The following is an 18,042-nucleotide window of genomic DNA, read 5'->3' on the forward strand; positions in this document are numbered from 1 at the left end:
AACTTCCTTAAAGTCTCTCTCCCATATAAGGAAATAAAAATACTGTTAACTGCAATAGTTTGCACTTCACAGATGTAAGAGTGTACTGGTATCCACTTTCCTGTCCAAACAATAGTTTAACACAGATGAAGGGGAAGAGATGGCCAGCCCTCTGTGGAGATAGAGGTGGTTAGGGACTATTTAGAAAAGCTGGACGTGCACAAGTCCATGGGGCCGGACGAGTTGCATCCGAGAGTGCTGAAGGAATTGGCGGCTGTGATTGCAGAGCCATTGGCCATTATCTTTGAAAACTCGTGGCGAACCGGGGAAGTCCCAGGTGACTGGAAAAAGGCTAATGTAGTGCCAATCTTTAAAAAAGGGAAGAAGGAGGATCCTGGGAACTACAGGCCAGTCAGCCTCACCTCAGTCCCTGGAAAAATCATGGAGCAGGTCCTCAAAGAATCAATCCTGAAGCACTTGCATGAGAGGAAAGTGATCAGGAACAGCCAGCATGGATTCACCACGGGAAATTCATGCCTGACTAATCTAATCGCCTTTTATGATGAGATTACTGGTTCTGTGGATGAAGGGAAAGCAGTGGATGTATTGTTTCTTGACTTTAGCAAAGCTTTTGACACGGTCTCCCACAGTATTCTTGTCAGCAAGTTAAGGAAGTATGGGCTGGATGAATGCACTATAAGGTGGGTAGAAAGCTGGCTAGATTGTCGGGCTCAACGGGTAGTGATCAATGGCTCCATGTCTAGTTGGCAGCCGGTATCAAGTGGAGTACCCCAAGGGTCGGTCCTGGGCCCGGTTTTGTTCAATATCTTCATAAATGATCTGGAGGATGGTGTGGATTGCACTCTCAGCAAATTTGCGGATGATACTAAACTGGGAGGAGTGGTAGATACGCTGGAGGGGAGGGATAGGATACAGAAGGACCTAGACAAATTGGAGGATTGGGCCAAAAGAAATCTGATGAGGTTCAACAAGGATAAGTGCAGGGTCCTGCACTTAGGACGGAAGAACCCAATGCACAGCTACAGACTAGGGACCGAATGGCTAGGCAGCAGTTCTGCGGAAAAGGACCTAGGGGTGACAGTGGACGAGAAGCTGGATATGAGTCAGCAGTGTGCCCTTGTTGCCAAGAAGGCCAATGGCATTTTGGGATGTATAAGTAGGGGCATAGCGAGCAGATCGAGGGACGTGATCGTTCCCCTCTATTCGACATTGGTGAGGCCTCATCTGGAGTACCGTGTCCAGTTTTGGGCCCCACACTTCAAGAAGGATGTGGATAAATTGGAGAGAGTCCAGCGAAGGGCAACAAAAATGATTAGGGGACTGGAACACATGAGTTATGAGGAGAGGCTGAGGGAGCTGGGATTGTTTAGCCTGCAGAAGAGAAGAATGAGGGGGGATTTGATAGCTGCTTTCAACTACCTGAAAGGGGGTTCCAAAGAGGATGGCTCTAGACTGTTCTCAATGGTAGCAGATGACAGAACGAGGAGTAATGGTCTCAAGTTGCAGTGGGGGAGGTTTAGATTGGATATTAGGAAAAACTTTTTCACTAAGAGGGTGGTGAAACACTGGAATGCGTTACCTAGGGAGGTGGTAGAATCTCCTTCCTTAGAGGTTTTTAAGGTCAGGCTTGACAAAGCCCTGGCTGGGATGATTTAACTGGGAATTGGTCCTGCTTCGAGCAGGGGGTTGGACTAGATGACCTTCAGGGGTCCCTTCCAACCCTGATATTCTATGATTCTATGTTAATGTCTTGTTGCTCTGGGACCTTCTTTAAGGCCCATCGGGATAGATCATTATAACTTTGTATTTCAATTTTATAACTAAAAACCAAGGTTAAAAATGTAATCTGGCTACAATACATGGTTTTTAGTTCATTTTTATATTCTCTGTGAAGCTTATCATCCCTCTATTTTTCTCATTGTTGCTTTTTCTGTGTCCCAGTCCCATCTAAGCCTTTCCTGATTGTATTGCAGTTCATTGTACATGCATCACTTTATAGTAGAAGCTTGCAGACTCCTTTTTTCATACGAGTATAGGCTTTGTTAATGACATGCTGGTTTAGGAAACACTGCATGATATCTTTGAACCCTACACTCTTCCTTGACAGCCTGGCTAGCAAATGTCATTGACTATGTGATGTACAAGAAGGAATTCTATTGTACGTAAATTGTCAAAGTGGCTAACCTTGCCTGCACCCAATTGTCAGGACCATGATTCAGTTTTTCTGTCAACATCAGCTAAGACTAACCTGGGCAGCCTTATATTTCTGCAGTGAGCAGCCTGAGGAGTTGTGCTTTTCAGCTTATCACATTTTATTAACCTGACCTTACTGTTGTAATCAATTACATCCACTTCAAGTTCTTAAATTGTCAAAAAATTGGCAGGTTATATAGGTTCACAAATGTGTATTTTTCCCTCCCCAGTGTACTGCTTAAAAGTGAAGCATTACCAAAAGCTGTCCTAGAGATACTGATAGTATGTCTAAGCACACTGCCTTAAATGATTTGGTATGGTAGTTGTTTTAATTTAGTTGGATCATCTTGCTATTCCAGCTCAAGACCCATCCATCTATTAAAATCACTTGGCAAAGTTAATTTGGAAGAAGGCAAGTTAAGGTGTAAAGATTCTTGACAATTGTCTGCAATATTTGCTTATGCTAAGTTGGAAAGTGGATAGGAAAATAACATTGCTATCGTCCTCTATGTCTCTGCTTTCATTGAAAAACAAAAGATATGACTGGAGCGATTAACATAGGTAAGAAACAAGGACATTGTGGTTCCCTGATGTTTCTTCTGCTCTTTGAGGAAAGGAACATAGTTACAGCGCCTGACTCTGTGATTAAGACATCTGAGTATTTAGAAATGTTCCTGTGATTCTGCCACAAAGGTTTGATCTCATTTTGTTTAAATAATATCTAATCCTATCTTTTTAATGTGCAGTAGATGACAAATGATTTTTAAAAGGCTTAATGACCTATATATCCTGATGTCTAATAGACAAATAGGGACATGATGCTTTTTAATTAAGAATATATCTTAAAGCCATATGCCTGGGTTGGTTGTTAAAGTTACTATAACCAGAAGTGAATTTGCCTGCTTGAAGAAAAACATACGTTGCACCTTCTTCATTGTAACTTGTGAAGTCCATTGATAATACCCTGCTGTCTTGCTGGGGATGGGGCGGGGGGAGCCCTTTAGTGCAAGTATCAAAATTGAGCAACTGTATATGGATATATTGAGATAATTGTGTAAAAGAGAAGACGGCCTGAATGAGTTTCAAAATGTATTATTTCTTCATTAGCTAGCACTTTATAATTAACTGTTTTTTATTTTTATTATTTCAGGAAGCTGCCTCTTTAGCCAGAGAGCAAGGCTTTGAGGTGAGTTAACCCACAATTGCACACTAAACAGATCCTAAAGGTTTTTTTCTTGCTGATAATGAAGTTCTTTTGGACAGTGATTGATGTGCTATTATACTCTCCAAGCCTCGCAGTGGTTGCCATGGAAACTTGGCAGTCGTCATGGTTTCTTTGTTCTGCCAGCTCAGTGTTATGACGCACTCTGCTAGGTCTGCACCCAACATCGCCTACAGATGTTATTTATTGAATTTTGAAAAGCCTCTTGGGAAGCCGAGAGGTTGGGCATGGTTTCAAGCTGCCTCTGCAGATATGGGACCTGTCAGTTTGTTCAGTTAAAAAGCTACCTCATTAGCTGCATTACACTCCATAAGGATTCGCTGCTAAAGCAGTGGTGAAGCAAGACTAAACAGTGAAATATAACACCGTTTTAGATAACTTAAACCCTGCCACATGCGGATTATCATTATGCAAATGATTTTAGAAAGGTTGTAAATAAAATGGTTAGGAACTGATTAATGTGAACCCTGCTTCTACAAACAGCCCCTTTTGGAAGGGTAGTGTAAGTTTTTGTTTTCACACGCACACAAGTTGCTGTTTTCCATCTGTGTTCTCCAAAATGTACAACCTTCACTTAACACTCACTTTCTTGAAGTAAACACTGTTGATTTTACAGTGATTTTTCAGAGCTTTTGATGTCAACTTTATCATCTTGATGTATTTATTTGAATGACTAAGCTTTTTTATAGTTTCTCACTGGCTAAATTCACGTACAATAAATTGATCAGGAGCTTTATCAGCAGTAGGACTATAGTGCCATCTCCAAATGTGCAGTTCTTAAACACTATAATTATTGTGACGACAACTGTACTAATTTTACTGATAGTTAAGTGATCCTACTGAAATGTAAATTGCAGCACAGAGCACATGTAAATCCCTTTCAGCACTTTTAAGTGGGAATCAGACCAACTCAAAGTTACATGTTCTTAGTACAAATGTATAGATAGAGCTTTGACTCTTCAGCTCCCATTGGCATTAATAAGAGGAGCACAGTTAGAACCCTATAGGTTAATTTGAGAAATGCAACTTTTGTGTGGGTCTGATTGTGTACAAAAGAAGAGGGAAATATTTATATCTTTTGTTCCCCGATTTAGATTTCTTTAGGATCATTCACTAGCAGGTATATTAATGTTTTGAATATTAAAACTGTCCCATTTCAATGTGTGTGTCATAAATTCTTGCAGTTGCTTTGTAGAAATCTAGACATTTTATCACTGTCAGGATTCATTTGTATAATCTGTATTGTTTGCATAAAAATACATTTTCCATTTATTCTGTCAATTAAATGAATTTTGCAGATGCTTCCAAGTATCACATGTAGTGTAACAAATTATTGGGACCCAGTAGTAGCTAGACAATAAAGAAAAAGAGGAAGTAGTGTATTAAGCCAACCCATTATATATTTTTATTGCCACCTTGAGCTAAAGATTTTGAATGTGCCTTGTTTAAATTCAATCCTAGTGACAAACCACTTTTGCTGGTGTCCACTAACCACCATCATATTAACCTTTCCATTAGCGTTTGCTTAGAGATTCTAGCATAGTTTTTTCTGAACATCCTAAATCTGCCACATTTGATTAGAGCACATCGGTAAAGTGCACAGTGATTATGATCTTATCTCCTATTGGCCCCATGCTTGGCAATAACTATCATGTCAAGTTTGCTGACAGTTATATATAAAATTTGATACGTGTCCGCTCTATTGTTTTCTCTTCTGGTTTGAAAAAAAATTCCCAGCACCAAAAAGCGACATCAAGGGAAGGTAGAATAACCTCCGTTAGATGTTTCATAAATAATAAAATATAATGCCTGTGTGAAACTCAAACTGGAAAAAGCTGAGCCAAGCCACTGCTATTTGAGAATGTTTTCAGAGCTTGCTTTGGACAGCACAGAGTAATTTGGAAATGCCTGTTGGAGAGTTTTGTACTTCTGTGAATAAAGCACAGTGTAAACTAACCAGACTTAAAAACAAGTGTAATATAAAAAGAAATGGCTAGACTAGCTGTTTGTAAGCATACCAGAATGTGAGGAGAAATAACCATTGTTTAGGCATGAGTCAACTATTACATGACATTCTATTTTTTTGTTTGTTTGTTTCTTTGTAAATTTTGCATGATTTTTTTAAAGAAGAACTAAATCTCTAAAATGGATACAGTGATTTGCAGTGAGAAGAGACAGCTCGAAGAGTACTTGAGAGCAAGATAAGAACTGGAGTTGGGCAGAGCAAAAAACAGAATATATTTCAAGTAGATAATGGATTATTAGAATCATAGAAATGTAGGGCTGAATGGGACCTCAAGAAGGCATCAGGTCCAGCCCCCTGTGATGTGGCAGGACCAAGTAAACCTAGACCATCCCTGACATGTGTTTGTCCAAACAGTTTTTAAAACCTTCTGTGATGGGGTTTCCACAGCCTCCCTTGGAAGCCTGTTCCAGAGCTTAACTACCTTTGTAGTTAGAAAGTTTTTCCTAATATCCAACTTAATCTCCCTTGCTGCAGATGAAGCCCATTACTTCTTGTCCTACCTTCAGTGGACATGGAGAACAATTGATCACATTATTCTTTATAATAGCTCTCAACATATTGGAAGACTGTTATCAGGTCCTCCCTCAGTCTTCTTTTCTTAAGACTAAACATGCCCCGTTTTTAGTTTTCTAAATGTTTTGTTATTTATTCCATCTCTCCTCTGGACTCTTTCCAATTTGTCCACATCCTTCCTAAAGTGTGGCACCCAGAGTGGGATACAGTACTCCAAGCTGACACTTCACCAGTGCCAAGTAGAGTGGGACAGTTGCTTCCTGTGTCTTATATACAACACTCCTCTTAAAAAACCCCCATCCCGCAGAATATTAGCTTTTTTCACAACTGCATCAGATTTTTGACTCAGTTTGTGATCCATTTGTAACCCCTAGATCCTTTTCAGCAGTACTACCCTTTAGCTCGTTATTCCATATTTTAGACAGGTTTCAGAGTAACAGCCGTGTTAGTCTGTATTCGCAAAAAGAAAAGGAGTACTTGTGGCACCTTAGAGACTAACCAATTTATTTGAGCATGAGCTTTCGTGAGCTCACAGCTCACGAAAGCTCATGCTCAAATAAATTGGTTAGTCTCTAAGGTGCCACAAGTACTCCTTTTCTTATTCCATATTTTGCAGTTGTGCATTTGATTTTTCCTTCCTAGGTGAAGTACTTTGCGCTTCTCTTCTCTGAATTTCATCTTGTTGATTTCAGATCAGTTTTTCAATTTGTCAAGGTTATTTTGAATTATAATCCTGTCCTCCAAAGTGCTTGCAACCCCTCCCGCTTGGTGTCCTCTGCAAATTTTATAAGCATGCTCTCCACTCTATTATCCAAGTCATTAATGAAAATATTGAATAGGACCATATCTAAGCCTGACCCCTGAGGGACCCCTCAAGATTCACCCTGCCAGTCTGACAGCTAACCACTGATAAATACTCTGGTCTTTCAACCAATTGTGCACCCATCTTATAATAATTTCTTCTAGACCACATTTACTTAGTTTGCTTATGAGAATGTTATGTGGGACTCAGTCAAAAGCCTTACTAAAATCAAGATATATCACATCTACTGCTTCCCCCTTATCCACTAGGCCAGTAACTCACTCTGTCAAAAAAGAAAATTAGGTTATTTTGGCATAATCTGTTTTTGAGAAATCCATGCTGGCTATTCCTTATAAACCTACTATCCTCCAGGTGCTTACAAGTTGATTGTTTAATAATTTGTGCCAGTATCTTTCCAGTAGGATGGCTGGTCTATAGTTCCCTGGGTCCTCTTTGTTCTACTTTTTAAAGATAGGTACTATGTTTGCTCTTCTCCAGTCTTCTGGGACCTCACCCATCCCCCAGGAGAAAGATAGTTGCTAATAGTTCTGAGATTGCTTCAGCTAGTTCCTTATATACTTTCTGATTAATTTCATCAGGAGCTGCCAACTTGAATACATCTAACTTATCTAAATATTATTTAACCTGTTCTTTCCCCCTTGTTGTTAATATTAATTAACCTTTTTAGTGAAGACTGAAGCAAAATATGCACTAAGCACCGCAGCTTTCTTGATGTCATCAGTTCTTAGCACTCTTTCCCCACTAAGTAGAGAACCTACCCTGTGATTTGTTTTTCTCTTGCTCTTAATGTATTTAAAAACCTCTTCTTATTTCATGTCCCTTGCTAGGCGTAACTCATTTTGTGCCTTACCTTTTTTGATTTTGTTCCCACATATGGTTGAGTACTTGATTTAAATGACAGGCCTGCTAAGAACTTAAAATTAAGATACTTTATCTAAAAGTTTCACAAGCGTGATTTAGCATTGAAAATTAGTTATAACTAGAGTTTTTCATATCTACTGCATTTCTAGCTGCAAATTATTAAAGCCGCTTTATACTTTTAGGACTTGTATTAGACAAAATGCTTCTATAAATATATATTCAATTCCATATGTCTGTAAAGATTTTAAAGGACCAGGTTTAAAGAAAGAGAAAAAACAATTTAGTCATTTTCAATAAAGTTATACTTTTACATAGAAATAACTTGTTGCTTTGTGCCAGAGATAGGGGAAAATCTTTAGTTGTATAAAAAAATCACAAAAATGCTGCTAAGAAAGATCACATTTGAAGGACTCTTTGGATGTACTCCAGCTCCAGTTTATCGAGTTAGATGGTCTTCTGTCTCACTTGAAGGAAATATCAGTGAGTTTTCATCCAGCACTGCATTCTAAGGCCACCATTTCCTGCCTTTATCTCCTGCCCTACATTCAGCTATATTAACTGTAGGTGGAACTTAACCTCTAATGTATGGCTTCCTCCAGTGGCACATCAATACCTGCTTACTGCATGAATTTTTTGCCAAGTGCACTGCTAAATGAGTAGTGTGTGCTCCCTCTGAAGTCAATGCTTCATCCCCAGCAATGCATTACAAGGTCTGCGTAGCCACAACTACTTGTTCCAAGCTTACTCTCAGGCCTGGTTCTCCCGTGAAGTAGTATAAGGTACTGCTGCTAAGAAACCTGCCTTGCAATAGATCTGTTTTCAAGTAAGTTAAATGGAGAATTAGAATGTGTTACACCAGGCTTTCTGGGTTCGTCCTGTATAATGGCTGATAGCTTTCTGCTAATTTTATCTAGGGATTTAGGGAGTACCATTTTACCTTCATAGAAAATTTAGGGCTCAGTTCTAATCTTAGCCCTTTTTGTGAAAAGCCATGTATAGTAAAATAGGATAATATGTGTGTAATAGGACAGCCACCTCCTGAGCTCCCCCTCGTGACCTGAGGTCACTTTGCAGGACTCTTCCTCTGTTTCACCTCTTTGGGGTCAATGAATAATTCCACACAGTCTGTCTCATCCAGTAACAGCCCTTCATTATCACAAAGTTCCAAAAAAACAAATACCCAAACTCTTCTACCCATCCTAAGCTGGGCACAGTCTTTCTACCCTGGGAGACTCCCTTTCTGTTCTCTGAGCATGTGGAGAAGATGCAGGACATGTCCTACTTTCTTTGCCTTCTGAAATGGAAAACAAAGAGAGCCACAACTCCCTTCCCTGGGGACCACAGCAGGTGGCTCTCTCCCCCTGCAGCTCTGGCCTGCAGTTGCCCCAGTGACTGATCACAAACCTCTGTTTTCCTTCCCAGAGTCCTGATTTAGTCATGACTTGCTTCAGTCTTTCTACTTGATTAATCAGATTAGTTATGTCACAGGTGGGCTGGACCATTTATAAGGGCCATCCCCCCCATGACTATGTGTATTAGGGGCTAGTAGCGCCTCCACACAAAACTGTTGGTCTCCCAGAATACTGCAGACTTCCAAAAAAATCCCAAACCATTACTTTAGATGTATTGGACCAAATTCAGCCTTGATGTTTGTGGGCACAACTCCATTAATTTCAAGGATTTAAGCCTGTTTAAGCCAGGTCTGAACTAGTCCCATTATATTTAATGTACATATATTCAGAGATAAAGAATTGGAGGTTTTGTTTGACCAACTGTGGGAGGTTTCAACTCGATGTACCTGTTATTCAGCATACATGACATATGTTTCTGAAGTGCAATATGTTCTACTTGATCGAGTAAATGCAGCCTGTGAGCCTCCTCAGATGCTTTATTCAATAGGGAGCTGGCTGCCCCTGTGTGATTTTTATATCTTCGTAGCTAAATCAGAGCCAAATCCAAATGTAAAATCCAGCATTTCGAGGCATCATGTGCATTTATGACACTCTTTTAGATACTTTGGGACCATAAAGCAATGATATGTTTGCACTCACTCATATATGTAAGGGAGTAAGGGATTCAGAACAGTGCCCTGGATAAGAATTCAAATATAATCCAATGCAAGTTACAAATAAAAGTAGGAAATAATCTTTGCTACAGGTATTTCAAAATAATATGTATGGAATAATTTTGCTGAATAGAAATTACTTATTCAAACTTGAGGGAAGGTAGCATCTTCCAGGGACTTGAAAGACATGCCACAGCTGAAGCCCTTACTTGTCATTTGTCTTTCACTTCACTGAACCACGTGACACAAAACACCACAACCGCACTTCAGAATATAACAGTGCGTAATGGTCAGACGAAGCTAGACTGTGGAGAGGTGAAGGACTTTCCCACATTAAGATTATAACCATCTTCTGTTATAAGGCCCCATTTTAGTTCCCTTTGTCATTCCCAATGACTTTGGTATGGAAGATTAGTTTGGCCTGAAAATTAACTGATTTATTCACAAGGTAAAAGATAATGTCCAATTTTATTCGAAGGTTGCAGGAACAGTTACAAGACACTAAATTACCCTGGTTTGAAATTCTGACTTTTGTACAATGTTTTTTTGTTTCTGTGTAACTCAAAGACAGCTTATTACTCCTACTTCCCCATATAGTTAAATCTACTTGAAAACTTGTGCTTTATCTTACTGTCTTTCATTTCCTCCTTTACCTTCATCCTCAATTAATCTTTTTTTCCCTTGGGTCTTTCCTCTCTGATTTCAAGGACACCCTTGTAATCCCTCACCCTGAAGAAATCCTCTCTTGATCACGCCATTTTCTCAAACTATAGCCCATCATTCTCGTTTCCTTTGACTCTGAAGTCTGAGCAAGTTAGTTTACTCCAAATGTCTTCAAATTCTCTGATTCCTTCATTCTCTTTACTATGAGCTCTCTAACGATTATCACTAGGGACCACCTCCTAGTTAAATCTAATAGCCTCTTTTCTAGCCTTATTTTCCTTGAGCTCTCTGATGCTTTAGTCTCTCCTCCTTCATGGCTCTCTTCACGGCCTCTAAAGGTTCAGGATTTAGATTAAAACATCTAGTAGCCTGGATACTTGTCTCAACCAATGTAGGCCTGCTATTCTCTAGCCCCCAACATCTCCTATTCACCACTTGCAGTTATCTTCTTAAGGAGAGGTACTATAGCATCTTTACAGAAGAAGAGAAGGCCCAGTTCCTTCTCTGGCATCTTCATGGTTCATCTCATCCTTCTTTTCCTGGAGAATAGTGCAATGTGGCCTTTCTGTCCTCCTCCCCTCAACCAGGAGAGATGTGGGACTCCTTCCATTTGTCTTTCTGGTAGGGAAGGCTATCTTCCAGTCTCTGTGTTCCCTTCTCCCAGTGTCCATGGTATGTTACCCTGCATCTGTCCTCCCGTCTGGGGAGACCAACCACCACATCTTTTCTCTCTCTCCATGTTTATCTTTTATACATTAAGAGGAGCTGGCACTATATGGGCAGGGCAGAAGCAGCTACTGCTTGCCTTCTTACTGCCTCATATGCTTTCTGCCCTGGATCATTTTTGGATACTCCAGCAGACAGCAGAGCAGCTATGGTCAGGAGTTTGGGGAGCAAAGGCAGCCAGAGACCTCCCACCCACTCTGGATGGCACTGTGTGACCTTCCTGTGACATTGTCAGGGACTGTAAACATCTGGAACTAAATTTCAAAAATGCAGGGTAGCCCTGACCAAAATAATGCAGTTGACAAGTATGTAGTAATAATTTTAGTTACGATCCTGGTCTCAATTATGCCCACTACAATCATCTAGGAAGTTAGTTCTGAATTAGAAAGCCAGGACAAGACGCATGATAAAACCTGCATAAACTGAGACAATTACATGGTCATGTAGGCATGTCTTAGACACTTACCATAAATGGTAAAACGGAATGGAAACTACCTCTCCTGCTCTCCCTCCTCCCCCACCCCCAGTATGAGTAGCAAAATCTGGCCTAAAGGCTACCCAGTACTAGAGAGACTTGTCTTGTTTAGCCTAACAGGAAGGTTGACAGGAGAGATGATTTCTCTCTATAAATAAATCAGGGATAAATACTGGGGAGGGAGAGGAGTTATTTAAGTTAAGCACCATTGTGGACACAAGAGCAAATGGATATAAATTGGCCATCAACAAGTTTAGGGTCGAAATTAGTTTCTAACCATCAGAAGAGTGAAGTTCTGGAACAGCCTTCCAAGGGGAGCAGTAGGGGCAAAATACCTAACTGGCTTCAAGACTGAGCTTGATAAGTTTATGGAGGGGGTGGTATGATGAGACAGCCTACAATGTCATGTAGCTGATCTGTGACTGCAAGCAGCAAATATTTCCAATCTCTTATGATGGGACACTAGATGGGAAGGGCTCTGAGTTACTACAGAGAATTCTTTCCCAGGTGTTTGCCTACTGGGTCTTATCCAACTGCTCAGGGTCTAACTGATTGCCATATTTGGGGTCAGGAAGGAATTTTTCCCTGGGTCGGATTGGCATAAAATTAGTGTAACTTGGGGTCTTTAAACCATGGTTTGAGGATGTCAGTAACTCAGCCAGAGGGTAGGGGTCTGTTACAGGAGTGGGTGGGTGAGGTGCTGTGGTCTGTGATGTGCACAAAGTCAGACTACATGATCATGATGATCCCTCCTGGCCTCAAAGTCTATGAGGATATGGACAACTTTGAGGGATCTAACAAAGCTAAGTGAAATTAAATTCACTTTTGACATACACGATAATGAACATAGGAAGGTATAATTTGAAATACTCGTACATTGCTGGATTCTAAATTAACTGTAACCACTCAAGTAAAAGTCTTGAGGAGCCAATGTGGACAGCTCTATGAAAACCTCTGCTCAATATATAGTGGTGGTTTAAAATAAATAAATAAAAGTTAGAATAAAGAACGGAGCAGAAAATTATTCTGAAAATATTATAATGATATCACATTAACAAACAGTCCACCCTCGCAGACTTGCTGAGTTGAGTTCCAGTCACTTTCATATAAAGGCAGATAGGAAAGACTGAGACTGTTTAGCTTAGAGAGGATATAAATAGGTTTTGGCAGGATTCTTTTCTGAAGCCTGTTATACTTTTGGCCTTCACAACATCCTCTGTCAATGAGTTCCATAGGTTGACTGTGCATTGTGTGAAGAAGTACTTCCTTTTGTTTGTTTTAAACCTGCTGCCTATTTATTTGTTGGGTGATCCCTGGTTCTTGAGTTACGTGAAGGAGTAAATAACACTTCCTTATTCACTTTCTCCACACCATTCATGATTTTATAATAAATATACTGTACAGTATAGTACATATCCTTAAATCAAACTCTAATAAGTTCTCAAGCAGCATTTTTCTTACTTTGCCTACCTGTAAATTTCTATTATTATTAATGGCAATATCTTTTCATTGGTTTGTATGTGTATAATGAAATTGACATTTATCGATAGAAATTTAATCCTTGCACACCTAGATATAAATAAGAAGGGACATAGCAAATGGCACAGAGAAAGCATGTTCATTTTGTTATTCACGCTCTTACAATTTAGATGCAAAGGGGCATTCTCAAATTGAATTGAAAGGTAGCATATTTTGTAACTGAAGAAAGGAAATACTTTTAACACACTAACTTGTGGAATTCATTGATGTAGAATATAATTGAGACCAAAAGCTCAGTACTGTAGCATTAAAAAAAATGATTAGACCTTTATATGGATAATGAGAACATTTACATTAGGTAAGATTTTTAAAAATAGGAATAGAAACTCTTGTGCTTCAGACCATTGCACAATCACCAACAGATGGGATTAGGAAGGATTCCTAAAGGCTGGTCATTCCATAAGTGTCAGTTACTGGGTGTCTAGCATCTTATACTGGCCACTATCAGAGATAGGATACTGGAATGGATGGACCACTAGTCTGATTCAATTTGGCAATTTCTATGTTTCTACATATATACAATATGGTGTGGAAATTTGTAGTCCCTCGGAAGTGTTCAGAGAAACAGCAAGGGCCTGATTCTTCTTGAATTACACTGTTGTAAATCAGCAGTAATTCCATTGAATCAGTGCTGTTAAAGCAGCGTAAACCCTCTATATATGGGAAGAGAATCAAGCCCTGAGATTTTCTGAGTTATTCTCTTTCTCATTTTATTTTTAATTTTATGGGGAATAAGGTTAGAATTTAGCCAAAGCACGGAAAACCAATAGAAATTGCCAGTTAGGAAATGCTGCGTAATTCTTTCATTAGGCTCTGCATTGTGGCTATTGGTATAGCGCCAGTATCACTTCCAAGATTATAGCAAATGGCCTCTTGGTACTACATAAACCTTTAAGAGAATGAAGTATTCTTCCTCTTAAAAATCTTTCTCAACACACAATAAAGTCTATTTTATTATCTAGTCATAAGAGGATAAATCTTTGATCTGCTAATAAAGTCTTAATCTTTCACTGCTCTGCTATGCTGGTTACAAGAATTTTTTCTCCCTTGCTGTTAATAGACTGAAGATATTAAAGAGATAGCCCAGAAGGCACAAGCCCTGCCAAAGGTGAACCCTAAAAGGCAACGAATTGTAGTCTTCACCCAAGGGAAAGATGACACTGTAATGGCTACAGGTACCTTTTTAAAGCTGTATTGTTATACAGAATACATACGCGTTAAATCATGTATTAGTTTTACAAATAATATCTGTGAAATTGTATTCAAAGTACTTGTCTTTCCCTGATTTTATCTTAATAAATGTTTCTCATGTTTTTAACCCCTTAAATGTCCTAAACATCAGAAGTTAATATTTCACAGGAAAGTTCAACAACTGAGTTATGGATATCTTAAGTTATTTTTATAACATAGATCTAAAATATTTCTCCAATTGGTTTTACTCTACTTTTTATGACTTCAGATTTTATCTGCAAAGCCATCTTTGCTGCAAATAAGAACACACTATACTTGTTGGGAACAGCTGCAGCAACAGTAGAGTACATTTAAGCATTTGTGAAAATGAGGAAGTGAAATCCAGCACGAAGTGAATTTCCAGTCTTTTTTGATTTGAACAGAAAGTCTCACTTCTAGCTTTTCTCAGCTGTCTGCTCTTCCATTCTCAAAGGAATAAGTGGAAAAAAGGTGTTCTTAGCTGGGATATGAGTGGCTTCTGCTGTTTGAAATAATGATATGTGACACACAGATTTAAGCATTACAAACATGACTGCCTGCCTTTGAGCAGGCGCTTTAATTTGTCCACCTATAATTCCTAGATTAAATAATACAATTACTGCCATGTGCTGTTGCAAGCCGTTTTAGTCATTAATTCCTGCACAAGGTAAGGTATTAATTAAGGGTCTGGTTCTGTTAGGTGCGGAGTGCATCCTGTGAGGCTAGGACTTCAGGATTGGGCTCCAAGTAAATATGTCACTACCTTACAATTTGTTCTTAGGAGAAATCTAAATTATTTCTGTTTTTTAGATTTTCTTCCCATAATTTGTTAGTCACAAACGGCTTTCAAACAACACAGGTTCAGAGTTGGATATGTCTGTCTTGTCTTGCAAGCATGACAGCTTTGCTTCCAGAAAATCACTGCAATATTTGAATGGTCCATATGGAGATGCTCCACTTGAGCTTTGTACGGTTGGCTGAAAAAATAGTAGTAAAAATGTTTTTATACATGAGTTAGTAATAATGGTGGTAAACCTAAATCTTACATGTAACCCTCCTGTGCTCTTATTTAATTTTCACTGTGTATTTATTTTATTCTTTAAACTGGAGTTGTTAACAAATCCATTAATCCATTCTTTGATATTTTTCCAACTGGGAGCTTATTTGAGAACTGACACTTGCTAATCTTAGCTGTTTGTTCCCTATGAAAACGAACTTAAATTAGAGAATGCACTTTGTATGCATGATAAATGCAAGATGGATAGAGAGGGTATGCAGTGGTGTCAGCTACAAAAGCAAACATGATAAATGTTAAGGCAGTTTTGAGCCCTGGGATAAACTATTCAGTGCACAAGCATAGCTGAATCTCTTTGCTATGTTGTTATTCATGGCAGCCAAATAAATGTCAATAATAAAAGAGAATTAAAGATTTTCATTTCCCAGAGGCAGTCCTCTAATACAGCTTGATCTTTCATTTCATTTGTAATTCGTTCTCATGTCAGGATGCAATCATTTGCCAGGCTCTGTGTGTCATGTTAAGTCATTTAATAATGATTAAGAACATAAAAATGCTTGGCCTGTGGGGCAATTCTCAAAAGAGATACCAATTTGTTATTGTTCCCCACCCCCTCCTCTCTTCTTGAATATGGATCAGCCTTTTCCCACCTCCTAGCTTTAAACTACTAATGAAGAATAGAAGGAAAATGTGTCCCTTGATTTAGCATATAGTGACACCACAGACTGGCATAGGGCAGTGCTAACACAGTTATTTCAACACTAATTAGGGCTTGTTGTGTTTTAAACCCTGCATTGTAAAGTGTTTGTAAAAGGTCATTGGAAAGATGGCTGCACTGAGCAATATCTGAGTGTACAAATTAAGCCTCTCTTCTTTACTGCATAAAAGACAATTAATACATGTTCACAGGGACCAGTTGTGGTGCAGTTTATTCTAATGCCTTTCTGAAGAGATCAGATATTCAGGAAGAGTTTGATCAGAGATTAAAAGAATACTTGCAAGGAAAAGGAGGCAGTTAGCCAGCCATGGGTTTGAGCATGCTTGTGGGGAGCTCCTACTTTAGACTGCAATTAAATAACCTTTTGTCCGGTTTTGACCAGCTGAACATGACAAAAGGAACTTCCTGGTTACTAGGTCAAAGAGAGATGTCTAAAAAAGCAATATAAACATGAATAATTTAATTTCTCCCACCCTATCTCAGGGATTCAGCATCTATGCAACAGACTCTACTACTTCTGTCCCTTCTTCCCTTGCTGCCATTAACTGTCCTGAAACAGTTATTGAACAGATCACTTAAAGTCTCCTTGAATTCTCTTTATGCCAACCTGGGAAAAATTAACCACCTCCATCTACAGGAGCTTTGGGGGGCACCTGCTATCAGTTCTAGTCTCCTTTGCCACAATGGACTCCAGCTGCCAGGCTGGCAGGAGCAATTGCAGGGAATGTTCTGTTGAGCTCTGGCCTGCAGCATGCTCAGGGCACTGTGTGAGGGTGAAGCAGACTGAATTGAGATGCCAGCCTCTAACAACACTCTATTGAGCATGTGCAAATGACAATTTTCATTGGCTTCTCACTTGGCTGTAATATGGTTGCACTTTCATGGGGGACAACAAAAGGTGTCTCTGTTGAAAGGGGAAACAACTCCACCAAATTTCACATTTGCTCCAAAATATGAAGCTTCTCAACATGATGAATGTAAGAATTAACCTTGGCAAAACACCATTTTTACCCTTAACGTTCTCAGAAACAACGGAACCATTTTTGCTGAAACTTTCAAAGGAAATAAATACACTGAGGCAGACATCTGGCCCAAGAAAAATGTCAGCCAAAATTGTTCAAGTTAGGCAAAGTTATAAGCAAATGAACACAGGGACTTAGGGATTGTGTACTTGGGGAAATTTACCAGCAGAACTATATTATACCAGCATAGTACTGCCAGTAAATGTCATCACATCAGACAAGCCCTTATTTTGGAAAGTGCAAGGCAACTTTAACTATAGGTATCACTGCAAGCTTCCACGCATAATAACAAGACATTCAGTGATACCTTTCGGTAGTGATCACACCATGAAAAGTAGACCAAAATGAAAGCAGAAAGTTGATTAAACAAAATTGTGGCCTCTAGAAAAACCAAGTTGTTCATAGTCACCATTTGCTGTCCATAAATAAAAAAAAAAAAGTTGGGGATATACAAATGGCTTTACTAGGTATTTCTGTGAAGGTAATTGTACAATGTGTTTTGGGTTTTTTGTCATAAATATTTGTGGGAATGGTTTGATGTTTTTTTCAGCATTTGGTTTATTTGAAAGTTCTCCCACCTGAGAACAGAGGAGGCAATGCTCTTGATTTAGTTGAGCTATCAGATTGCATCCATTAACATATAGTTGAGTAATTTTTTGTACATACGATCATATGAGCTAGTGCAGCGAATCCTGACAGTGAAAATGGTCCAGGTTGCCTCCGTTTGCTAACGCAGGTATTGATCCAGAAGTATGCCTGATTCAATCAAAATGAGCCTTTTAGTAGTTGCCCAAAGAAAGGTCTGCAGCTGTGGAGGTTGCCTTTTTGACTGAAGAAAAGAAATGCTACCTTATCTTTTTAGCAGAGGTCTCTTTCCAGGGGGCAACTATCAGACCTCTCCCAACCTAATCAATGTATATGGGAAGGACGCTCTTGGAAATGTTGCTTAGCGAGTCCCAAGATATCCTAATG

At 39.2% G+C, this 18,042-nt stretch overlaps 1 protein-coding gene across 7 annotated transcripts in view; it reads left to right on the forward strand.

The window, feature by feature from the left end:
- The window catches only part of ADK (adenosine kinase), a 542,347-nt gene that overhangs the window by 457,367 nt on the left and 66,938 nt on the right, over positions 1-18,042 (forward strand). For all 7 annotated transcript variants that reach the window (XM_073353161.1, XM_073353162.1, XM_073353156.1 and 4 more), the window contains 2 exons: positions 3,344-3,379; positions 14,167-14,281. In XM_073353161.1, the coding sequence (XP_073209262.1) occupies positions 3,344-3,379; positions 14,167-14,281 (151 nt within the window). The remainder of the gene's footprint in view (positions 1-3,343; positions 3,380-14,166; positions 14,282-18,042) is intronic.

The sequence above is a fragment of the Lepidochelys kempii genome, chromosome 7, assembly GCF_965140265.1.
Source record: "Lepidochelys kempii isolate rLepKem1 chromosome 7, rLepKem1.hap2, whole genome shotgun sequence".
Classification (NCBI taxonomy): Eukaryota; Metazoa; Chordata; order Testudines; family Cheloniidae; genus Lepidochelys; species Lepidochelys kempii.